The sequence below is a fragment of the Argopecten irradians genome, chromosome 7, assembly GCF_041381155.1.
Source record: "Argopecten irradians isolate NY chromosome 7, Ai_NY, whole genome shotgun sequence".
NCBI classification, from domain to species: domain Eukaryota; kingdom Metazoa; phylum Mollusca; class Bivalvia; order Pectinida; family Pectinidae; genus Argopecten; species Argopecten irradians.
The window spans coordinates 9,102,361-9,129,849 of NC_091140.1; the positions used below are offsets into that span (position 1 = coordinate 9,102,361).

General features: G+C 35.4%; 1 protein-coding gene and 1 pseudogene across 1 annotated transcript; one reads left to right on the top strand and one right to left on the bottom strand.

Moving 5' to 3' along the window:
• Nucleotides 1–81: 81 nt before the first annotated feature.
• On the bottom strand, nt 82–27,443 carry LOC138326869 (sodium-coupled monocarboxylate transporter 2-like). Its single transcript, XM_069272856.1, has 14 exons — nt 27,105–27,443; nt 18,421–18,522; nt 17,911–17,962; nt 17,550–17,617; nt 7,647–7,727; nt 7,326–7,399; nt 7,085–7,222; nt 6,429–6,564; nt 5,926–6,014; nt 5,423–5,535; nt 4,559–4,629; nt 3,671–3,757; nt 855–1,024; nt 82–409 (listed from the first exon to the last, which is right to left on the bottom strand). Exons 1-14 carry the CDS (start codon nt 27,441–27,443, stop codon nt 262–264), a joined length of 1,668 nt encoding a protein of 555 aa, XP_069128957.1. The 3' UTR covers nt 82–261.
• Nucleotides 8,481–10,003, top strand: LOC138326737 (uncharacterized; annotated as a pseudogene).
• Nucleotides 27,444–27,489: the final 46 nt, after the last annotated feature.

Genomic DNA, 27,489 nt, shown 5'->3' on the forward strand with positions numbered 1-27,489 from the left:
CGATGCCAAAAAGGCCTTATTTATGACACTTTATATTACAGCGACAATGTTATCTAAAATTACAATAGAGATGTCATTTATATCTATAATATATATCCACGGCCTTAATTACGATCTAAAAGGATAGTAATCATAGCGTCACTCTGCCTAAAGGTACCGATAGGGAATGCGACACATAATTTCCTTTTTTCATGTCCTTGGCTGTTAATAGGACGTACAACTAAACCAACCTAAACTTACCAGTATATGAAGCAATTCGCATTATGTACATGTACCTGATAATGTGCATATGGACTTACCCAATACTAAACGAACCAGACATATGACCAGTACAAAACCTAGAAATCCTAACGTGTCAAACCAAAGGTAGGAAAGAGAGTACACAGCGTCCAAACCTTCAGGTCTACTTCTGGTAAAAATGAAACAAAATAAGAACATCAAATGTAAAGCTCCCATGGTAACCGTTATTGAAACATGCGATTTGTCAAATTGTAGGCATACATATCTTACACCAATTGGCCAAATATGAATAAAACTGACCAAAAAGTAAATATGTTGTCAGTTATTTAAAACCTGCGTATAGTGACCTGGTTCCCATTTCCCAATTCTACACGTAATCCTCAAACATTGCTGTGAAGTTTTATTAACGACCCAGTAGTTCCGGACACATTTTAGAAATATCAGTGTACAGAGACCACGTCACCACGGCAACCGGAATGCAAAAAAATCACCATGCATAGTAAGCAGCCAGGATTGCATAGCATGTAAGTTGTTCTAATTGATAGCATGTTAATGATGTGTTACAGGCTAACATTACAAATTATGTCTTGATTAACTGTTTTAACTTATCTCACCTGCTGACGTCATCATTGTTAGCTGATATTGTGTTATTTCCTAGTGTGAAATTCCAACACTGATCAATGGGTACTGGCTGAAGCCTAGGATTGTGCTTCACAGTAAAAGCACTTCCTAAATTGATCCAAAACATCAAACATCCACTCACAACCCCTCCTGCTAAAACACTCTGAAACAGTGACTTATGTTTTAGTATTTTAATTTTCATAAGGTAACATAGATTAGTTATCTTTCTTTTATTGTGATATTTTTATACCGGATTTTCATTGAATAGAATATATATATACAAATACGCTCATTAGACTCTCAAACACTTACACACATACTGGAAAAAACCTATATTTAACATGCATATACCTGAAGCATTCAGATATACGCATTCTAACCTCCACATAATTTCTTTACTGTTTCCATGTTATACATCATTTACGCTCACCTATAAGTATTTTTATATCAATGCTTGCCACAACGATTACATTAATTTTATTGATAAATATCCTAATATAGCTAGTATATACATCCACACACATACAATACCAACTAAGTATGAGGCTTAAATTGTGTGGGTAGTAGTAGATTAGGAGGAAAAAACACAAATTTGGAGTTTGAAGATGATTAAAAAATCAAATATATTGCACTGAATATTTAGGAAAGGAATCAAAGTCAGGATTAGAAGAAAAAAAGAGTGATAGAGTTAGAAAGAAAGAAAAAAATAGGAAGAAAGTTTGAACATGTGTAGGTAGGAAAGAGACGGGGAACAATCTGATAAATTTAATACCGTATAATATAATAATTCAAAAATATACAATTTCTACTTGATTGATTTTTATCAATTTCTCCATTCATTTTCAAATAGTTTTACTTCTTCAGTTTTTGAAATATATTTTTGAATTGTATAATGATCTTAATGTGTTGATAAGGTTCGTTGATGCTTAGTGAAATGTGAAAACATCTCATTTTGTAAATGTATCGCTTTATAACTATGATGATTTCAATGTCCCATCCATTACTATGGAGATCATTTTCATTTTATTAACAGACAAGAGAACGATGACCTATCTTATTCAAATTATCTATTGGTGACTTCATTACTACGTAATACGCTTAGTAATGATAATAACGGAGGCAGCAAACAAACCTTGAATAGATGGTGTTATATAGTCTATTTACTATAACAAACCATGAACAGATGATGTTATATAGTCTATTTACTATAACAAACCATGAACAGATGATGTTATATAGTCTATTTACTATAACAAAACCATGAACAGATGATGTTATATAGTCTATTTACTATAACAAACCATGAACAGATGATGTTTATATAGTCTATTTATTATAAACAAACCATGAACAGATGATGTTATAGAGTCTATTTACTATAACAAACCATGAACAGATGATGTTATATAGTCTATTTACTATAACAAACCATGAACAGATGATGTTATATAGTCTATTTACTATAACAAACCATGAACAGATGATGTTATATAGTCTATTTACTATAACAAACCATGAACAGATGATGTTATATAGTCTATTTACTATAACAAAACAAGGATAGAATTATTAAACCATTATCGCGATTTCTTAACATTTGATGGATGAAGTAAAATAGAACCATATGCTTGTTTTACTTATATTGTATACAATATATGCTGTGATGCATTAAAAGTGCATCTGCCGTAAGATGAGATAACTATTTAATATCTACGCATTGGCTGACATATTTTAATATGCATTGGTGTGTTGTATACATTGGATGTTCTAGTATATCCAATAGTGCGCGTTAATGAATGTTAAAAATATGAAAACCGATGCCTATAGTTACATTTCACAAGTCATTACCGTTTTAAAAAGAAAATACATAAACCTTAACAACATACGATTTGGTGGGAATTTGCTTCCGTTGAATAACTAACTAAACTATAACAGTAGATGAAATAGTCTTGTTGATAAACCGGATACACAAAGATTAATAGAGAAATCCAATGAAATTCAAATAGTTTAATTGTGGTATATTTTCATACTGATCAGTTTTAATAATAGTATTCTTCAGTGAATTATCACACTGACATTAACTCTTTTCCTGACCTTTTGAACTCTGGGAAAGTTATAAGTACGCCGAAACCTAACTGACAATGTTAATAGTGGAAATCAGCAATTATTGGGTTTAGTAGGTTTAAAGGCACTGTGCAGTGGTAATGTAGATATTACAAAATACATATCGTTCATGACCATTCTTAGGTGACGCTACCCAAATTGATACACTTTTTGAAGATAATTGTCAAAATTTTCGGAAGTGTGGTTGAATTAAGATATGTATAGATTGCTAGTTCAAGGTCAATGAATCAATAAGTCCAAATTTTAGAAAGTCTTAGGCTAAATCTAAAGATGTTTCATACTCTTCAGACCAGGCGCCTGCATTATCGCGTCTGTATTAGTATATAAAATGTTACGTTATTTCAAACACGTAAACAAAACGTGCAATTTTCGTCAACATATCAGGCATGCGTAAAAATATATATATGACATCTTTTAATTTGTGTTAACGCAAAGAATTCTTAAAATTGATAAATATTTTCAAAATCTTAATGAGATTCTAACTATAAATTTTTTTATGCACTCAATAACCCTTTTGTCAAGTTGGGATTCGCGAATAACAGTTAAGAGTTCCAAACATAAATATGAAACTAGTTGTTAATCCATAATAATTAAAATATTATATCCTTAAAAATACTGACGTGATACATTGTACTGAACAAGAGATAGAGAGCGTACAAGGTAAACTCACTCTTCTATTACTTACGATTTGAGTTACAGATGGACAAAATATGGAACAGAGGAAAATTCCGGTTAAAGGTACTCCGAAAACAGACATCAGACTGGTGGCTACCTGATAAATATAGAGAAGTATCGAGTACAATATCGGACATCAGACTGGTGGCTACCTGATACATATAGAGGAGTATCGAACACAATATCGGGCATCAGACTGGTGGCTACCTGATATATATGGAGGAGTATCGAACACAATATCGGACATCAGACTGGTGGCTACCTGAGAAATATAGAGGAGCATCATGTACAAATAATGGATAATCATAACCAATGTTTAAATCTTGATCTGTTTGTAACATTTTCTAAAAAATATTTCGGTAAATTTGAATAAAGAATCAAGGAAAATTCAGTACTTCTCACATCAAACAAATCGATATATGTCATGTTTGCATCAAGTATATAGACTTTATGATGGCTTGAGGTAGTTTCATCAGTATTGTTTTTCCCATCTTATCATCGTATCAACATTTTATCGTTACATCAATGTTGTGCATGAGTTTTCTCATGTGTTTTAACAAAAACTATTTTATTCCATACATTTTTTAAATCAAAAATTTACAATCTGTGTTTTTTACTTGCCTATGTCTTAACATATTTTTAGATACAATAATTACTTCTGTCCTTGAACCTGCTGCATGACTTGTAGTTCGGCCCTAAATGACCTTAGTTGTCGATTGGCCGTAAAACACAAACATAGAAAACAAAACAATTCATCAGTATTATAACTCAATTGTGTCAGCTTTAAAACCAGTTTTCGCGGATAGTAAAATGCTTCTGGTACATGTTTTATTTTTTATATTGTTTCATTAAATCCTAACACAATATCCTCTTTATTAATTCAAGTGTTTGAGCCTACCTTGAACACAGAGCCCGGAAGTTCTGCCGTCAGGAACGCTATTAGTACACCTACTCCTCCATAAACAACGACTGTGAACACAACAATCGTGCCGATCAATAAGTAGTATTTCAAATGGTTGGACGAATATGCATTCTTGAATATTTTTCCTTTCTGTAGTACTTTCGCTACGATGTCTGGTAACAATGCATAAAAGCTTAATTTGAAAATTCAAAATAAATATAACAATAAAATGATTTATAAAATTTGAAAAAAATAATGAAATAACAAAAAAGCGATGTACGAATAGTTACCTATTGCGCGTTGCCCAATACGTTTGCATACGAGACAAATACAAACAATTTCATAGTCGTAGGAATGCGTTCGCCCGCAAAGCATTGCTACGCGGATTTACACAGTTTGCAAACAAAATTTCTTTCAGAACCCTATGAAGCTAAAAAATAGTAACATCAATGCTTAAATAAGATACAATATAAAATTATAGATATGATGGCATTCGCTCAAAGAAGAAAGCGTGTGTAATTGTAGCACATGTTTTATCGGGTATGAAAAAAGAAACAAAAAACAAACGCAAATCTAAAATCACTACCATTTTCCCGTAGAGAAGCTTAATGGCATCCCAAAAATAACATGAGACGGCTATTTTCTTTCTTGTCTGTTAGAGATACTTCCTTTCGTTTCAATCCATCAGTACTGATGGAGTTTTCGCTCTGTCAGTACTAAAATGAGGCAACAAGTATTTTTTGGAAAATCAGAATGCGGTAAGTCTAGAATGTCAGACCCTTTGGCCGCTCAACTACACTACATCAATTGTAATAATAAGGGAGATCTCTTTTCAATGATTCCACAACATCCTCTTCTCACCTGAAATCCTAGACAGACGGGTTGCAATGGCATCTGACATTCGTGGATAGTGTGGTTTGATGATGTCCTCGTGCGTGGTGGAAGACATACCCGCCAGGCTAGAGGACACAGAACTGTCAAACAATGCAGTGGTTTAATCTATAGTTTAAAATAAAACTATGCAGTTTTACCCGTGAAAAACAGTTATACGATATTAGAAGTGATTAAGTACGATTAGTACACTGTATTATTTAAGTCAGTACAACCCGTTCAGTAATATAAATGGCAATTATACGGCAGCGCACTGTATTGTTTATCACATGAATTTGGATAAAATAAAAACTTAACAACCTATGATTTGGCGAAAATAAAGTGTTGGCAAATGGTGACAGTTGCCCCTCGAGTCGACTTTATCTAATATTCAAAGGAAAATCCACATTTATACTTTTAAATAAACTTGAGTTTTAATTTCCTTTTTTTAAATTTTGTTACTACAGCAATATTGAGAACGGAATGTATCAAACCTTAGAGTTGCAGCCGTCACGGCTGCCAGAAACATCCCCGACATCCCCGGATAGTCCCGGAACAGTTCCACCACCATGACAGGAATTAGCTGTACAAAGAGTAACGGTATTCTGAAATACCTCAATATTTGATTATGTAAACATGATTTATTGATACAGATGAAACTAAAAGCATATTAATGCATAGCTGTTTTGTTTTCAAACGATTAATTAATTATAACATAAACATATATATATTTGTTGGATTTGGCATTCGTATGACTTTACATTGACTTATTTTTCCACTTACTGGGTTGGTGTTGGTCACTTACTTGGTTGGGGTTGGTCACTTACTTAGCTGTGGTTAGTCACTTACTAGGTTGGGATTGGCCACTTACTTGGTTCAGGTTGGTGACTTACTGGGTTGGGGATTTACTTGGTTTGAGTAAGTCACTTACTTGGTTGGAGTTGGTCACTTACTTGGTTGGAGTTGGTCACTTACTTGGTTGGGGTTGGTAACTTACTTGGTTGGGGTTGGTCACCAGTTTTGACACGAATGGATCACATCCCTTGGCTGTGAAGTAAGCGTAAGCTACCAAGCCTTCCCCACAGGCAAGACTAACCGATACCAGGTACAACGGTCCAGTTATCAGGTAAACGCTGAAAGACAGAAATACCACTATACTGCAAACGACTTGATTTTCACTAGATACAAATTTAAGCATTGAACGTCCTTCAGTTGGCATTCATAGCCAATGTGAATGCCAATTGGACAGATGCAAATTATATGAAGCTAGCGCGCTTCATGTTGATTTGCCTCTGTCCAGTTGGCATTCATATTGGCTATAAATGTCAACTGAAGGATGTTCAATGCTTATATTTACATTTGGTTACAATTTTTTATGTTGAAATAACAAGATATTGCGATACATTAGTTACGTGAAAATCAGTGGTTTCCAGTAACAGATGCGTAGAAAAAAATGATGCCAATGAATTTGAACTGGAAGCAAGTTTCAAACGTCACACAATGAACACAATAAAGGCAAAATTTAGTTGAGAATGTCACGTGCTTAATCTACATTAAAATAACAAAAGTAAAAACGCTCCCTCTCCTTCACTCCAAAAAATAAAACAAAAACGAAACAAAAAAAAAACTAAATAAATTGTTTGTACAACTTACAGTGTTGCTTCGTTTTGTGTTTGACAGGAATTCATGCGTTGGACAGCGGTCTGTTTCAGAGCATTAAACATGAACTTGAGCGTCCCACCGATCACAAAGCTCCAAATGGTATACGGTACCAGAGGGTCAGGATCAAAACTTTAACATAAAACTCACAGATTGAAGCTGGTATACTTAAATCGATCTTTAGAAATCGCGTTAATCAACACTGTACCAATACGGTGAACATGAGCTTACGTACTTGAAAACGTCCAATCTGTCTGTAGCTGTATTCACTTCCCACACATAGGCCGACCCTCCAGCGTCCATGGTGCCCTGTAACAGTTAACCCATGAACGTCCATGGTGTGTCTTATATAATTCATCATTATTACATTTTTCAAGGTCACTTATAACAACTTAACTTTAAAATACTGTCATACAAGATACCGGTATATCCTGAAGTAATACAATCACTATATTACAATACATATTATGTTATACTGAAAGTGTACGAGATGGGAGACTGTAGTAACCTATAACCATCAGATCTAGTAAGTGTACGTCAAAGTAAAACACGATACCTTGATGAGGACGGACAGTATACCAGTTACCATGACAACGCACTGGAACACATCGGTCCAAATCACCGCCTTAATTCCGCCCTAGGTATGAAACAGAATGTAGTGTGTCTAAACAAAACTTAAAGCATAATGATAACGAAATACTCCATAAGGGGGATTTACAGTTGGTAAAAATCAACTATTTAACCAGGGCCCGGTTGTTCAAAGCTTGATTAGCTTAATCATATTTTCATTTCTCATTTACTGCAAAATTTGTGATTATATCTTTACTTAACTCAACTATTACCAGAAATTATTTTATCTTGATTTGAAAATTGTCATTAAGCTGTGATTAGGCTCATCACCCTTTGAACACTTGGGCCCAGGTATGTATCCCCTGATTCCATGTGATGAATAGGAAATGGGGGGTTCTACGCCACTCCGTCCCTCCCTCTATATTTATAGTAAATCCCTCCCTGGCGGGATGGATTGGTGAGGGACCAGTGAGGGATGAGGGACTGACCTCTTGACCTTTCATAGGAATTTCCTGAGGGAGGATGACCTTTATTGAGATCATCTTATTTACATATGTGGAGGGACCGGTGCTATTTTTATGTGCATTGCGTCAGCCGTACTGTAATCTTCCTAACAAGTCGAGACCTGTCCGCTTTCATCATGGTTATTTTTAGTCACTCTTGGTTTTTCCGTTGCCTTTATGTAAGTAATAAGAAGTAACATTTACCTATCAGTAGAAAAGTATCGCTCCAGGTGTACGGACGTGTGTATATATACACGGCGGATTAAATACAGGTGAAACATACAGATTGGGACAAACAGTGAAAAAAGTGAAAACCTATCGAGCGGAACTTTACCTGTAGAGTGTCATTATCTCGCTAGCTGTCAAGGTGTATACATCTTTATCTACACAGGTGAACTGTAAGATGGACAGGGGTCGTATGTACACAATACAGAATGTAGCCGAGTTGGATGAGTGGGCTACTTGCAATGGATTATCTACGGATACAGAATTAAGTCTCCGACGTCTCGCCCTCCTTACTGACAATAGGACTGCTCCTTCCAGTATCAATAAATCCGATGAAAACAAATGCAATATCTGTGATAAATGTTTTAAACAAAAATCCCATTTGCTCAGACATAAAAGGACATTTCATGGCGATTCTATTAAATATACATGTTCGCATTGCCGTGTGAGTTTTAACAGGAAAGATAACTTTGAAAGACATGTAAAACACCACAAAGAAAATATACCTGTGATTCAGGATATAAAGGGAAAAAGGAAAGCAGGTTCAACGTCTGAAGCTAGTGCTGCACGAAATGAGGATGGCGATATTCCAGTTTTAAAAGAAAGGAAAATAGTCAATGAAGTAATTGTATCGGAGACTAACACAAAGAATAAATGTAACTGGTGTATGAAGCATAAAGATCTGCTTCCAGGGAAAAAATTCTGTCAACAGTGTGGTGAACAAGGGAGAGAATGTAAATGGTGTCATCGACCTCTCCCAGAACGTTTTCTATGGTGACAGAACTGATGTATGTGAAAGGTGTGTGAAGCGACGTGATTCATGGAAAACTCGCAATCAGCAGGGTGCTGGTATCTCTGCACTGGATGGTACGGCACAAACAGAGACATTAGAACCAAACCCGGGAAACCTTTGGGATGTGTTGCAGTTTTTTAGTGACAATCAAATACTGATCAAAGACATATTAGAAGAAAGGCTGCAAAATGTCAAAGGTATGAAATGGTTTATCACGCTTTTTATAAAATTTGTAAAGTATGACCAAAACAATGAAGCCATTCATGCTGAACCCACCTTCAGGTCCGTTAATCTAACATGTACAAATGTATCCCAATTAAAAGCACAACTCGCTGAGGCTTTCCATAACCTACATAATGCATATCAAAATTTCGAGCGGATGGGAGTGGGTGGACAATAGACAAAATTTTGAAATTGGAAGTTAACACCGTAGAGTACACGCCACTTGAGGGTAGTAGTTATATCCCCCTGCCATCAAATATTCAAAAGAAAAAGGCCGTTCTTAACATACAAAACACAGACCAAAAGTGTTTCCTCTGGTCAGTCTTAGCTTCCATTCATCATTTTCCCTTTGAAAACCACCCAGACCGCGTGTCAAATTATATCCAATACGAATCGGAGTTAAATATAGATGGTATTGAATTTCCACTTCCTTTGTCTCAAGTCTCGAAGTTTGAAAAACAAAATGACATCTCCATCAATGTTTTTTGGTTTAGAAGGGGTGAAATATATCCATTACACGTGACTGATCTTCGAAGCACTAAACATGTGAATCTCCTATTGTTTTCAAAAGGGGAAAAGCAGACATTACTGTCTCATTAGAAATCTCAGCCGTTTGCTCGGGGACCGAACCGCACATAAATGTAAAACTTTTTATTGTAACTATTGTCTCCATGGCTACACGACACAGCAGCTTTTAGTTGATCATGTTCCGTACTGCTCCCCACACGGCCCACAAAAGCTGAGTTTTTCCTAAAAAGGAAGAACAACAGTGGGTCAAATTTAATCAAATTCATAAACAGCTTAAGGTCCCTTTCGTGATTTATGCCGACTTTGAAAGTTTTGTTCGCCCCATTAGCACATGTGAGCCTGACCCGAAGACATCGTCTACGACACGATACCAAAAACACGAACCTTCAGGCTTTTCTTACATGGTGAAATGTTCCTCAGACGAACTATCTAAACCCGCACAGGTCTATCGAGGTCCTGATGTAGTCGATAACTTTTTCAAACAATTAATCCAGGAAGAAGAAACTATTTGTGACATTTTACAAAATGTAAAACCAATGAGGTTGACACAGTACGAAGAGTCATCCTTTCAACATGCAACTACATGTCACATTTGTCAAAAGGAATTAGGAGATGACAGAGTTCGAGATCACGATCATCTAGACGGGTCATTTAGAGGCGCAAGCCACAGTAACTGTAACTTCCAGTTTCAGTTTCGACAAGGCAAAAGATCACAAGGATCAAAGTTTTACATTCCTGTGATATTTCATAACTTACGAGTTATGACATGCATCTGTTGATGGAATCGGCGGGAAAATTTAAATCGAAACCCCTGTCTTGTATTCCCAACAATATGGAGAAGTACATGTCATTCTCTCTGGGGAATCTCAGATTCATAGATTCTTTACAATTTCTGAATGCTTCTCTTGATACACTGGTATCAAATCTTACAGTAGACGGAATGGGTAAATTTTCAAACTTGTCAAAACACTTTCCTGATGAACAGCATCTTGAACTTCTTCTCAGGAAAGGGGTGTATCCGTACGATTACGCGACATCACCCGAAAAGTTTGATGAAAAGACCTTGCCGGGAAAGACAAGTTTTACAATAAACTAGCAGAAAGTGATTTGTCAGATACAGACTACAAACACGCACAATCAGTATGGCAAACATTTGACATGACATGTTTTGGTGAGTATCATGACCTATACCTAAAGACGGACGTATTGCTGCTGGCAGATGTGTTTGAAAACTTCCGCTCCATTAGTCTCGACTATTATCACCTGGACCCAGCACACTACTACACGGCTCCTGGATTTTCCTGGGAAGCCATGTTAAAAATGACCGGGGTAGAACTTCAACTTTTGGATGATATTGACATGGTCTTAATGGTTGAAAAGGGTGTTCGTGGTGGTGTATCAATGATTTCAAAGAAATTTGCTCAGGCAAATAACCCCAAAGCACCGGGCTATGACCCTTCAAAACCAAACACTTGGCTTACGTACCTAGACATGAACAATTTGTATGGTACAAGCATGTCTGAAGTATTACCAGAGAAAGACTTTGCGTGGTTAACACCTGAACAAATTGACCAATTGGACATTTGTAACATTGATGACAACTCAGAAATGGGATATATTTTGGAAATTGACCTTGAATATCCGACATCCTTACACGATGAACATAATTGTTACCCATTAGCCCCCGAGAACACATGTGTAACAAAAGACATGCTCTCTCCAGATTCTCAAAACCTTAGGAAGAAATTAAACATTAAGGGAAAACCGTCCAGAAAATTAGTTCCAAATCTCTGTTCCAAGCAGCAGTATGTCCTCCATTACAGGAACTTGAAATATTACCTTTCAAAAGGTATGGTTCTCACGAAAATTCACCGAGTCATTGAATTCACTCAATCGGCATGGCTGAAGCCTTACATTGATTTTAATACTGCTAAAAGAATGGTTGCTAGAAACGATTTCGAAAAAGACTTTTTCAAACTCATGAATAACTCCGTTTTCGGCAAAACAATGGAAAACATGAAAAAGAGAGTCAGTGTAGAGTTGGTCAATACACCAAAACGTCTGCGAAAGGTCTGTGCCAAGCCAAATTTTCAGTCATTTAAAATCTTTAATCAAGATCTCGTAGCCGTCAACATGAAGAAAACAAATATCGTTTTCAATCGACCTATTTATGCTGGATTCTGTATTTTAGAAGTCTCAAAGATTTTTATGTATCAATTCCATTATGACTTCATCAAACAAAAGTATGGGTCTAAAGCCGAGTTGCTCTTTACTGATACTGACTCACTGGCATACTGTATAGAGACACATGACTGGTACAAAGACATGCATGACAACGCCGACTTGTTTGACACCAGTAATTTTCCGAAAGATAGTCCTTTATACAGCATGAACAATTGCAAAGTCCTCGGCAAAATGAAAGACGAATGTAAAGGTCAGATCATGGATCAATTTGTTGGATTAAAACCAAAAATGTACAGCCTGACATGTGGGGGTATAGAGAAACGTACGGCCAAGGGGGTAAAGAAGAGCGTCATTGAAAAACATTTGAGACATCAAGCTTACTTACTTTGTCTGTCTAACCAAAGTAGTTGTAAACATAAGATGAACCTTATACGTAGTTTTGACCATCAACTTTACAGTATTACTGTTAACAAGACCAGTTTGTCTCCTTACGATGACAAACGTTATTTCACAGGCATTGACAGCTTGGCTTATGGTCATTTTAAAATTCCGCAATGATGAACCGTTTCATGCTTTCAGTTTTATCAAACATGTATCTAATAGTCATCAATTTGTGAGTCAAAGTTCCACCATATGTGTATCTACTAATGCAGAGGAATTTTGTATAGCCTAAGTCTTAAGTTTTATCACTGCTTGTAAGTATAATAAACTATTGTATATCTAAGCTTAAAACAGCTACTCTTTATTTTGCTTGTAAATATAATAAACTTTTCTATATGTTACGCCTAAAGTATCTTAGCTTGTATGTACAATGAAATGTTGGCTCTTATTGTTTATTAATTTTGTACTATTTGTGTTTTGCTTGTCTATTGTAATAAAATCTTTAAAATTGTCGATGGTATCCTCCTCTATTGATAAAATAACAAAAAAACATTAGACATATTTACAAATTTTATTTACAGAAACAATAGAAAATTTACACACATCCCTAATGTTTTGTACAAAAATACACCGAGAACGTCTACGAGGAATATCTAATCATCAGTTTCGCTATCATCGTCTTCAGTTTCATCCTCATCCTCCTCATCTGATCCCTCGTCATCAGTGTTGTTTGTAAAGTAGTCTTCAAATCGATGATGGAACCGTCTGAGAGTCACTCGAATGGCCTTTTCTCTGTCCATACCATCGTCTATGTAGTTTTCGATGGATTCCATCACCTCTGTATGTAATCTCTCCCATGCTTTAACTGCAACAGGTTGGATAGAAGTGTCTTATAGGAATCAAAGAACTCCTTAAGGTCATCGTCCTTAAATTTCATGTCAGCCTTAGCTTTAGCGTCAGAGCTCAACATTCCTTCATTTTCATATTTCTCCACTTTCTTTTGCCAACGCTCTTCGTTGTTCTCTCTAGCTAATTCTACAAAATTTGCAAATACATTATCTTCTTCATCGTGTGCCTCTGTCGTGGATTCATTATCTTCGGAGATAAATCTCTCTATTTTAACTTTTTTGTGAGGTAACTCTTCTTCCTCAGACATTCCTCTTTTTAATGAGTATCTATCGGGACACCAACTTTTTATGTGTTTCTGAAGGTCATGTAAGTTTTCAAACACAATACCACAATCTCCACAGCTGATTGTACTGCTATGTGGTTCCTCAAGTGAATGTTTCATCGTGTCTTCTTCAGATTCTTCCGAATACGTCTGTACGGTTGGAGTGTTCTTCTCAAAATGATTCGTTGAAAACAGAAACCGGTCCTTTTATAGGCTCTTCCGTGAAAACATTACGACGTAAACGTAGAGATTCGGGAGTTGTGGGTTTCAGGTCCACCAATAAATACCCATAAGGTATACTTGTAGATTCTTTGAAGTGTCTGATTAAATGCTGTGGATTCTCCGGATACATTTGCCGTGCCAACGTCATAATTTGTTGTCTGTCAACGGGGTTATTAAATATCACTAAGTAGTGACAATTCCTCCTTTGTGTAGGGTCTTTATTGTAATACAAGTTCTGATTAATGGCGATGACGGAAAGGTTTCTATGATGGCTCCCCTCCGTAAACAACTCATTGACTCTTGGGTCCTTGGAGGCTGTTGACATTAAATCGTCAAGAATGATTATATTTCTCATGTTCGGATCGATGAACGAATCTTGATCTAAATCAAGAGGTATACCCCGAACAAATTCTACTGAAGGGTAGACAGTTGTTTTGATGACGTCATACAGAGGCTGCCATCTTTTGTAGAGCCATAAAATTCTCTGCGGAGTTGGTGTTATGTTGGTCAAACACTTTTGAAGTAAAGTCTTGACGAAATAGGTTTTACCACATGAAGTAGGGCCAGACACGTTAGCTGTGAAGGGATGTTTAAAAACAAAATCCCGTTTGTTGTTGTTGTTGTTGTTGTTTGTTGTGGTGGTGGTGGTGGTGGTGGTGGTGGTGGTGGTGGTGGTGGTGGTGGTGGTGGTGGAGTGATATGTGGTGGTGGTGGTGGAGGTGGTATAGGAGTGATATGTGGTGGTGGTGGTGGTGGTGGTGGTGGTAGTGGAGGTGGTATAGGAGTGATATGTGGTGGTGGTGGTGGTGGTGGTGGTGGTGGTGGTGGTGGTGGTGGGTGGATACGCATGAGTGATTTGTGGATATGGTTGACTGCCTCCGTGGATGGTTTTCATGTGTCTGGAGAGAGCATCTCTGCGTGAGAAACTTCTGTTACACTCTGGGCACGATATGGACTGCATGGCTGACGAAATAAAAACTGAAAACAGAGTCGTAATGATCTCTCTTTTATAGGCTTTGCACGTCGCTTTCTTTAATCCAACTTTTAAATTACTTAGGATAGCCGAGCCATTGCACGTAAACTTCCTTTATTCCATTTCTCTTACGTCGTTTCAAAATTTTCTCCACCTTAAACAGATAGTCTCTCCCTTTACTAACCTTTTGTAGCTCGCTATTGTAGAATGTTCCTGTTATTGGATCTCCATCATAGTCTATAATTTTGTAGATAGGTATACCTTGACGTAAGTATCGTGTTTTAATAGTGAACACTTCCTCTGTCCATTTTTTGTTCGTAATCTCTTTGAAAAGTTCGTCTTGTGCTCGAAATACGCACCACATCACCTACTTTGAACTTGAAAGGCTTTGTAGTTGTCTTTCTGCTCACCCTTCTTGGCTTCTTAGAATCGACATATAAGTGTTTCCACAGGAGTGCTTCGTTCGACTTTACGATATCATCAGGGGATTTCCCATCTAAAGCACTGTGAGGTCGGTCATTGTAATTCCTGACAATATCCTGTAAAACGTCCAAGTGGTGGTGAGTCCGATTGTGAGTGAAATAGCGGTACATCAGCGTTTTCAATGTTCTGATTACTCTTTCGGCATAGTTTGCGTGTGTAGGGTTATGGGTGACGTAATGTTGTACTCCTTGTTTGTCTAGAAACTGTTTGACCCATCTATTTTTCCATTCGCTACCTGGGTCTGATCTCACCTCTTCTGGTTTTCTTCCTTGACTGAATATTGTTTTGAATCCGTCTATGATGGACTCGTGGTGTTTATTTTTCAACGGAACTACCCATAAATGACGTGAAAACACGTCGATGGCAACAAATAAATATCGTATTCCATCGTTTTCTTTTGCAAGGTTGGACACGTCGGCAAGGTCTACGTCCCATAAGACATCAATACCTTGAGATATTACTTTCCTAGTCTTAAACTTGTATCGTAGCGGACGTTGTAAGCTATAGGCGTCGATGTCCTGAAGGAAGCGACGAATGGCATGAAGACCAACCTTGTACTTTCCTTCTTTTCTTAAATATCTGTAGATTTTTTCTGGCCCTGCATAGCTAATTGGGTTATTTAAGTCAAAGTAGATGCCTTTCACGTGATCCTTCCAACTCATGATTGAGAAATGAAAATAGAGTAACTGAAAGTATTTATATAGCATGACATAGTGCTTCTTATACCATGAAAGACCAAACAAAAAAAAATAACATGATGAAAGCGGACAGGTCTCGACTTGTTAGGAAGATTACAGTACGGCTGACGCAATGCACATAAAAATAGCACCGGTCCCTCCACATATGTAAATAAGATGATCTCAATAAAGGTCATCCTCCCTCAGGAAATTCCTATGAAAGGTCAAGAGGTCAGTCCCTCATCCCTCACTGGTCCCTCACCAATCCATCCCGCCAGGGAGGGATTTACTATAAATATAGAGGGAGGGACGGAGTGGCGTAGAACCCCCATTTCCTATTCATCATCCATGGCAATGCGTCCTACACTTTAACTGTTCCCAAATTATTGTTTATTATGTTGTTACGGGATTGATCCCTCATGGAATAAAACCTGATTGAATCGTTAAGTGGTACCAGTAAGTTATGTAACTCCCCCTAAACAACAATAGCTAAACTTGATACTGGGTAGAATTACAAACGTTTAGTGTATATCTTCGAGACTACCTTACTTTAACGTAAAAGATAATGCGGGAAGTATCGAATTTTTTTCTCAATTTCCCTCTATAACATATTTTGACTTACTATAGGAAATTTATAAAAATGTATTACACATAGATTAACGGATTCATTTACCCACGGGGGGGGGGGGGGGGGGACATGTAACATTTTATGTTTGATTTCCACTTTCAGGTAAAGTTAAAAACAAAAAAGTCCCCCTGTTTCGATTTGTGCTCAAACCGATACACGCGGAGGGGAAAACTGAGGTATATGAAAACGATATATTGGTTTTTTTAATAATCTGCTAATTATTCAACAGTTTAAGGTTTCTTTATTTCTAAATAATTCATTTGTACTGAGGAAAGGTGGCTTTGGTTGATGTCTTTGTGTTTTGCTTTTAATTTGATTGTGTGTTATTTATTTCTTACTTATAGAATCCTTTTGTATTTTTGTACTGTTTTGGTCTGTATCTCATGACTGGAAGGAGTAACTTTCACATTCACAATTTCAACTCAAGAAAAACATATGTCAAATTATACATCATATAATTTACAAATTTTGATTATCTAGATCATCATATATAAGTTGTTCAGATATTATAAATTTATATTTAAAAGGGTATATTTGTAAATTACATGTATATGATATTAAATGCATTGTGTTATCTGGGAGAGAATCTGTATAGGCTTAGCCTGTTGTTCAATCCCTATTCATATTTTTATGAAATAAAATTTGTTGAAATTAAAATTAAAAAAAAAAGTATGGATGCAATAAAGCATTAAATAAAGTTGCTTTTAGTACTGTTGTAATACACTCATGTCGGCTCAGGCTGCATTACATGGCTACCCATGCAATACAGCATCATAGTTAGATATTCTACGCCGGATAGAATATCCCAATCCTTCATATCCACATATGAAAGAGTATTATGATTTTTAGAATATCCCTATCCTTCATATCCACATATGAAAGAGTATTATAATACTTACCAGAGCGGTATACAATATGGCGGAGGAGAAAACAGCCAGAATAGAAACCCAGCTTGGAATCCGTGTCACTATCGTTACAGTATCAAAGGACAATTAATAATGATAATATAACGATATTTTCAATTTTCAAAGGCATGATAACTGTTGTGTAAGCATAATGTCATTAGGTAAACATTACACATATGATTGCATTATATTAAATCAATTTGGCAAAACGTAAACGTACATCGTAAAACATGCATTTTGCTGAGTTTCAAACTTGTATTGATGCATGTTTTCAACTGATTGTTAGATTTACCTCCTGTCATACCAACCGATATTTAGACTAACTTTTTCCCATAGCAACCTATTATTAACTTACCCTTTTCCATAGCAACCGATTGTGCCATAACGATGACGCCGATATATATCTCCTGTAAGGTGATCAGAATCAACAATATCGCTGAATATTACAGATACTAACACTTTTAATCTAGAGGATTTATCGAGAGAACAATTTATATGTGTTGCAAGAAATGTGCCACTGACTTTATTGATACAATCCACCTTATATTTAGATAGGATTTCAACGAGAAAACAATTTCCAATAAAAAACGGTGACATCATCTCAATACTTAAAATGACGGATAATTCAACAGAAAAGGGTTAATATTTGGATAATATGTTCTATGCATATTTTGATATAATAAAACGTATTTATATCAAAAGGCAAAATGATATCGCACATAACCTAATCCTAGTTAATATAGTAGGAATATAGCGAATAAAATGGCTAACACAATAAAATATATATCTACATTGTTGCTATAATTCGTATAGCAGGTTAAAAGATTAAATATAAAACATGCGTTGCCAGTAATCTTATTGTTACCAAGTAAATGATCATATATGGATTATTACTTACATTTAGGAGTAGGATACATGTGGCTATAAATAGCCTGACCGCCTTGCCTTTGTACCGCAACTGGAAGTACTGTTGACAAATAAAGCAAAAGAGAGTGCTGAATGGTGTTCATAGTATATATATGTGGGTGTGTGTGCAATGTATATATTATTTTGTCACACGAAATTATGTTGTTTAATATCACAAGTGTAATGGATATTTGCGAGGTGAGCGTTCTAAGTAAGATTAATGCAATGATGCAAGCGTAAATACTCTTGCATGTGAAATTAACAAGATTGTAATGTTGTTTTGTTCATGTGTTAAGAATGTTACAGGTGGCAATATTAATAATACTAATACTGCAAAATATTATGATGATAAACCATGGTTTGATAACACTTGTTAATGGTTATATAGTGACAATCGAAAAAAGTTACATGGGCAAAGCTTTGCTCTGATGCAATGTGATTTACTTGGTCCGGGTATTAATCCGGTAACAAGTCTGAAACTCTACAAATCTATGGTTCTTCCAAGAGCGCTATTTGGCTGTGAGCTCTTGTTCTCGTTGTCCTCTAACGATTCACGTCGTTTAAAGATTAACCACCATCTGTGCGCTAAACTTATGCAAAACTTCCCTATTCGTACTAGATCTGATATCGTTTTGGGTATGTTAGGTCTGACTTCGAATTCATCTTATGTTGAACAATGCAAATTACGCTTTTTTGCTGTCTTATGTAAAAGTCTCAATATACCGTAAATCAGTTGTTTTAATACGTTTATTTCATATGTATTTCAGTGTTTACAAGTCAAAAGAGGGTATATACCCGATTCACGGTATTTATTCCATGAATACGATCTACAGTCACACTTGTATGATTACTTACAATCTACCTGTATCCCAAGTAAATTAATGTGGAAGAATATTGTAAAACATGTGTTTGCAAAAGAAAGCGGGCAATGGGAACAGCGTCTGAGTCTAAATTGTGACCTGTGCAGATTTAAGTTAATTCACAGACAATTATCAGTTTCTATTTTTTGGCGCCTGTCACAGGCATTTCCAAATTTAGCTGAAATTTGTAAACGGGTTTCTAAGCAATGGATTATTCCACATGACTGCGAACTACATTGTGCTAGTTGCAGCTTATTTGCCTCAGATGCTGTCGCCCACTGTCTTTTAGACTGCAACAGTCCTGAAGTAACCTCACTTAGAGATAGTTTCTATACAAATATAGTAAATGTTTACCCAGTTCATGAATATGTAACTATGTAACTTTAGACCAAGCAGAAAGAGAAGATCAAATTACCACCATACTTGGTCGTCCTTCAGACGACATTGTTCTCGCTCTTGGTGATGACAATGTAATTCTGTCTTTCATACGTGACTGTCTGGTTTTTGCTGACAAGGTCTCAGCTTTAACATTGCAATTAGATTTTTTTTTAATCTAACTCAATATGCAGTTGTCTATTTTTTATATTATGTTAGAGCATTCTAGCGTAGAAGTCTCTCTTCAAACCTTGGGTCAATTTTCTGTAAGGTTGACGTTATATGTTATCACTTAAAGTTGAGTTTTTGTTCATATTAATTCAACCTATTGTTACGTCACAGGGTTATATTTACATTTTGCCACAGCGACTCCCATTACTCTAATGATAATCGTGATCTGCATTATGAGCCAATAAATGCAGCCTAGACTTGATGTAGTAATATCTATATAAATGGATGTGAGTCTTGTTTACTGACACCATGCGTTAGTCCGCGCGGGAATATTGACATTGTAGTTCAATGAATCAGTTTGGTTGTGAAACTATCAAAAGTCTTTTAAATGTCTGGATAATTGAAAGTAAACTGAAAAGCTATTGAAAAACATTGAAATTTTGTTGTCTTTTCAATTTGTTATAGGGACTATTTTTTATCACATTGAACTTTTTTTATTTATTTATTTTTTATTCATTTTTTTTTCAAAAAAATATACACATCACAACAAATACAGAAGATACATGGAAGACAAGTACAATAGAAGTTACATTTGTAGAGTTATTTCAAATTGAATATTTTAACGTAAATACATACATATATTTACAAGTAACTTTTTACACATACTACCATTCACATAAAAAGAAAACAAATATAAGAAATTGCATCATACTGCATCAATCTATTGTGTCGAAGTTTCTTATGAAATAGAAATCATGTATGGTGGCCTATTTCGGCCATGTCGCATTGTCGCTCCTCACAAAATCGCTCCGCGCATTCATGGTGTCATGCACATTTGATGTAATGTATGGTGCATTGTAATTTGTATTGGAGGATTGTATACATACAAAAATGTATAATATGAGATCGTGAGGTTTTCTAGCATTACAGCTTGGAATTTAATTACACATCACAAGACAATACACGAAGCAACAGTGAGATAATGCGTAGAGTGACACTGCAAAAAATAAATAAATAAATAAATAAAATACACTGTCGGTGCGACAAATTTCATTTTCTCGCTTATGCGACAGAGTGATATGTTTCTTTTATCGCACAGTCAATGTGAGTTCGGCAGGGAATTTTTGTCGCACCAAGCACTGTCGGTCCATGCATTGTTGCAATGGGCCACACGCCAATCATTATTTGTTCTAACTAAAATTACAGAGATCGCTGAAGCACTGATTTGTAAAGCATGAGTAATCTTAATAAAATGGGTCTAAATTGATTCCCTGGTGTGGCAATGTTGTAACTTTATGTAAACTATTTTATTAATTTATTTCTTACTACATGTCACCAGTAGAGTTCTTTTTCTCATGTCTTGTCATACAAATGTAGGAATTATCAGAATGCCCGGACAATCATGTTCACTTTTGAGCATTATTTCTTAATTATGTATTTACAATGTATATGTAGGTATAATACTGTACATATAAATCTGTTTTCTTATGTTTCACTCTGAATTACATATAAATGTGTTTGACGAAAACTATTAATCAAAACTTAAAATGTGTTGCTTATAATAAACCTTAAAATATGTTTTTATTGTTAGTGATAAACAGTCCAAGAGAAGTCATTAAAATTTCATACACTTGGAATAAAACTTTCATTTTCTTTATATACATTACTTTAACTAATTTTATTGTAATCAGACTAATAGAATGTATATGCACAGGCATCTGGTTCTATAAAATGCTGTGACAAAGTACATATTACATTATAAAGAGAGAAAAAATATCTATAGAACAAAATGTCTGGGGTACATATATCTACAGTTTAAGTCTATACATCACCTCTCTTTTCGATGTATTCGCTTCATAAATGGATATCTTCATACCTGTGCGTATCAAAAGAGGTTTCAATTCCTGCCCGTTAATGAATACAACAAGAAAATCATAATGTTTGGAGAATTTATGTCTGAACGGAATGAGTTTTGCTTAAAGAGAGTTTCGTCGACAAATATCTAACCTTTATTCTGCCATCTTGCGCCGGTGTTAGCCGGTGAATCTAAACCGGCTGATCCGGCGTACGCCGGTCGCACCACCGGCGCACTTTTTCTTTGAATCAAGTGACTTGGCCGACTCGCCGGGTCGCCGGCGGGCGCACCCTCTTGACGAATCGAGCAGGGATATCGAACTTGGCTGTTGAGGTTAAATGGCTGAAGCGGGAAATTCAAATGTTCACTCGCATCTAAATTATGTTTTACTTTGAACTAGAAAGTAAAATGTAAATATAACAATTAAGTGATTGTTAGATTGCATTTATTGGAGATATAAATGCAATCTGGGTGGCAGATAAATAGATAGTTAGAGCGCTATGAATATTTATCTGCCACCCATATCGCTACGGGCGCTATTCTATTTTTCTGCCACCCAGATTGCATTTATATCTCCAATGAATGCAATCTAACAATCCTTTAATTGTTAAATATGCATTCCACTCTTTCTGAAAGTGAACTAATGCTTATACATGTATATATATATATATATATTTTTGTCTTTTTGTTTGTTCTTTTTTCTTGTATATTTACCTTTCGCATTTACTTTTGTTTTGTTCTTCTTTATCCCGTTCATTATTATTTATGTAAATTTTCAATTTGGAGGAATAAAGAAATGAATGAATGAATGGTTTGATAACACTTGTTAGAGGTTATATAGTGAATATCAAAAAAGCTCTTTACATGTTAAATAACCTTAAAGGTAACAAATCATTAGATTTACATAGATTTCCTATGGTTTTTTACTTCCTACAAACGTTCTTATACCTGAAGTTAGAAAGTTTTCAAAATCACAACATTTCATTTGAAATATTGGCAATGTTTATCAACGTTATATCGCCAAACATAACAAGGAACTGTATCTGTCGGCATTGGCTGTTTATAGCGGAATTAACCGAGTGCATTATTGAGTTCGAAATAACAAATCGGGGTCGCTGAAAATATCATCCGGCTAATGGATATAGATGTAATAACAACACTAAGAGGCCACTTATATTTTATCGGTTACAATTCAAGAGTTTCCTACAAGAAAAAATATTACGATTTAGAATGGCTAGAATGAGTTTTACGATGCATTTTGATAAATCTGCGAGCGCCGAAGACGCGAGAATTTGGTGTTTGAGGGGTCCGGGGGTCTCCCCCTGGAAAATATTACGATTTAGAAGTTTACGATGCATTTTGATGAATGTTGGAGCGCCCGAAGGCGCGAGATTTTGGTGTTTGAGGGGGTCCAAGGGTCTCCCCCGGGTAAAATATCACGATTTAGAATGGCTGTGATGAGTTTTACGATGTATTTTAATGATTTTAAAGCGTTCTTAACATGATACTTTTTATTTAAAGTTACCTACATTTAGAAATGATAATTGTGAATGCCGTCATATCATTATGCAACTCTTCTCGATCTGAACATACCGGCTTCACACTATCGGCGCATTTTTGTGTAACACAAAATAATAACGAATTAATTGTCTTGCTAAGTCATATAAACAAATGAATCTTTTAAGAGACATTTTTAAATAGTACATAGAATCCCTTGATTGATATTTTTAGTCTAGTTCATGTGCATTGAATTTTTACTGTTAAACGTCTCAACATTATATGCATACATATGAACGTTTAAGGAAATGCGCCACGCAGCGGAAAATTGTCTAAAGTAAAGTATGAAAATGTGCAGGAGGACCATTTTTTCTTCCAAATGTGCAATTTTAGAACATTTCAGTCGTCGAAAATGGGGGGACGACAAGTTTGCCCCCGTCCTGGGGAACGGGAAGACAATTGCCTCCCCCCCCCCCTGACCCCCACCCCACACAACCCGCTTCTTACGCTCCTGTATCTACATTGCCAAGTAAAACAGCACACGTTCTATGAAGGTTTAGAGTATTTGATGGAAATATGACAAGAAGTGAGAGGTATTTTCACCCGTTAATTATGTATATATATTATACATGAATACAGGTGTACATGTAAGTTATTAAGCAAACATATACATAGGTCTACAATGTATATGTAAGGTTTATTTTTGCTTTTAATACATAAAATTACATATACAATTTAGATATATAGTTAGGTTGATTTTTTAAGTAAATCAGATGGAAAAGGTTATATAACTGGTGACATGTAGCGGAATGTCCATTAGACGGATAGAGACTATAACTAAAGATATATAGGGAATGGCCATTAGACGGATAGAGACTATTACTAGGTACTGTATATATAGGGAATGTCCATTAGACGGATAGACACTATAACTAAGGATATATAGGGAATTTTCATTAGACCGATATATATTATAATATTAGGGCTATATAAGGAATGTCCATTAGACGGATAAAGACTATAACTAAAGATATATAGGGAATGTCCATTAGACGGATAGACATTATAACTAAGGATATACAATGTATAGGGAATGTCAAATATTGATATAATGATAAAGAAATACACGTACTTACTTAGTCCGCTAAATATGCCTGTATTATTAGTTTTGTCCCATTTTTTCCTTATTAAAACTCTGTATATGAGGCAAATTTTTTTCAAAAAGCCTAATAATATTGGCAGGTTTAGCGGACTAGTACCTAATATCATGACAAATGAAAATAAAATAATGGTAGAAACAAGTATAAAACCATATAATATAATGAAAACTCTTCTTTATGGCTGCAAAAACCTGTATAGTATAGGCTTATATACACTTAGAAACTCTTCACAAAACTTCTGCATACGTTTCAACGTTTTTTAGATTTAACACAGTAATCAGGAACCTGTAGTCGATAAATTTGTGTTTTCATTCGATAGCAGATATGTCCATTAGACAGATGAGATTTCCTTCAATCGGATGTTATGAATGTTCACACATCGCTCATGCACATAGGGGTTGTTTACACTCGCCGAAAGATAATAATATGAAATATTGACTAGGTAGTTTCTATTAATTTTCAGTTTTTCTCCATTTTGAACAAAATGGTTATACAAACTTTTTAATTTTGTTATTAACACAAAGTACACAACTGTTACAAATATTTTTAGTTCTATAATTCTTTTTATCTTTTATTACATGATTTTTTAACGATTTAGTCCCTTTCAAAATGCCGAAAACCGTCGCCGTCTGTCAAACAAGAAATAATGTATAGAAAGGCTTCATGTATACTTAAGGAAGACTATACAAGTCTCCAGGGTAACATGCTGAATTATATGAGAAGAAAACTCCAAAGGCATTCTAAAGGCATTTAAAAAACGAAAAACCAACATCATCTAAAGTAAACTGAATAAAAGAGATTGTTTTAAAATTTCCAAACGCAATCAGAAAACACTCCTACCAGACATGATTATATTAACGACTTCTTACAAGAGCATGATATCAGCAGATTGTCTAATGTAACATTTGAAAAGTTATACGTAAATATAACAGTGGCTAAAGATATTCAGGCATTAAGAAGATTTTGATACTTACTTCAATTGTATTTTAAGTTACGACTGAAATATAGAATTTTCATCAAGCGGTATTGAAAAAACCCCAAATACTTGTAATACAATGGTGTACGTGGAACTTGGTAGATAACCCTTGGAGTTTTTTTTATGAAAATTAAGAACACAGTAAAACTACAGTCAAATAAAACATCTTTCATTGCATCATGACTCCGTCGTTTTATGTTACATTGTGGAAGTTAAACTTAAAAATTAAAACAGTTTACAGTAAATATCCCGATTTTTAAAATAATTTTTCAAATCTCGTATTTTCTGAAAAAAATCACTTGACTGTCATGTACATGTATATTCATCAGTCCATCCACCATGACAACATCCATTTTTATTGAGTTGGCCCCCTGTGATGTGGAAAGCAAAAGCGATTAACGAATCATTATGATCGGAAATAAAAGTTAATTATGGTTCAGATTTCCATTTAACTCTGACATATCTCAAAACGGTCTCAAGACATTTATAAAATCTACCTGTTACCTGTCGTCGAGGTTAAGCTGTAGGCATCTCTACCTATTTGAATTACTGTCATTACCTACGTCGAGAAAGTCACTGGAGGGCTTAAATGCACTGCTTAACATTACTTTAAATATTGTTCAGAAGAGCACAAATGTGACAAATGTTTGATATTCTATTGATGCAACCTATTTATAGAATAGAAATGCAAATACTTTACGCGATGAAAGAATATTCATCACATAATCAGCTTAATATCCAATGAGTTCGAAAGTGTAAAATCTTTAAGCAATAAAATGTATACGGGTGGAAAATAAATGTAAATAGAATAGCGTCCTCGTGGAAATTTATTTTCCGATATAATTGGTTTCAATTTCATTTATTACTTATACTTTCATTCAAAACATTTATAAAAATTCAAAGGAAAATATAGTTTTTATTTTCCGCTTGCAGTTTTGTTTACGCCACCAGGTTCAATGAATTGAATGGTCTATAACTCAACCCTCTACCTACCTACCTGGGTTTTGGTCTGTTAGTTATCTTTTAGTTTCGTCTCTTGACCACCTTGAATAGTTCTATAATCATTGATGCTTAGTTGCGCCTTTTCCTTAATGTTGTTTTTTAAACCCTTATATGTCGCAATATAGGTGATAAAAACAACCATTTTATGCTGATTTATTTTATATCTTGAAAACAATGAGAGTATTTGAATACCAAAACACCTCTATAAAGCAATTGTCAAATAGTATACTGTTGCAACCGATTTCAGAGATGGAAATGTCGACGGACATTGGGCGCCCAGTCTAGAGTATTTCAGCTGGAAAATGTGAATATTCGGGTTTTTAATGAAATGTAAAACAAATCATTGACTGTTTATTTTGCTGTTTACTCTGTTGTTTGTGTTAGTTTGTTGTAAGTTATTATAAGCTATACCATTTGTTCTGTAAACCAAATGGGCTATACTAAACTATGAACGCCTATCTGGTCACATGATTAACCAGATGGGCGTTCACGGCCTAATATACTCCAATCTGGTTTACATAGAGTAAACCGAAGACTTGAAGTAGGATGGAAATATATGATCAACGTATCTTAAATTTGGGTTTATTTCATATAAGATTTGTCAAATGAAAACATACATGTTAAGACATATTTTGATTCACTTCCTTGTATCAAGTTTTATTTTGTTGTCAATAAAATATTCTGAAATAAAAATGAATGAATAGAAAAGACGTCATTAAAGTAATTGTTTGTATTTCGTATACTTACCTCAGCGACTGTAGTCAGTTTAAGAGGGAACAGCATCGGTACCACTATCCGTGCCCCAATCAGGAACGCCAGACATAGGCCTGCTGACGCCCACAGTACGACTCCTCCATACAGATAGGTCTCTGTGGGGATACCCAGCATAAGTATGGAGGACTGTGAGGTGACTAACATGGAGAGGATGAGGGGGAAGGTCTGAATCCTCCTCTTACCCAGGTGGTACTCCACACTGCTGCTCCTTCCCACAATCCCGTAGTACACCCCTATCCCTATAGATATCAGGATAAAACAGACGAACACTATGTAATCCACCAACATGAACCCACCACCAGCAGGCGACATGGCTGTTTACTGAATAGTACAGCCGAATGAAAAAAAAAAGTTATCC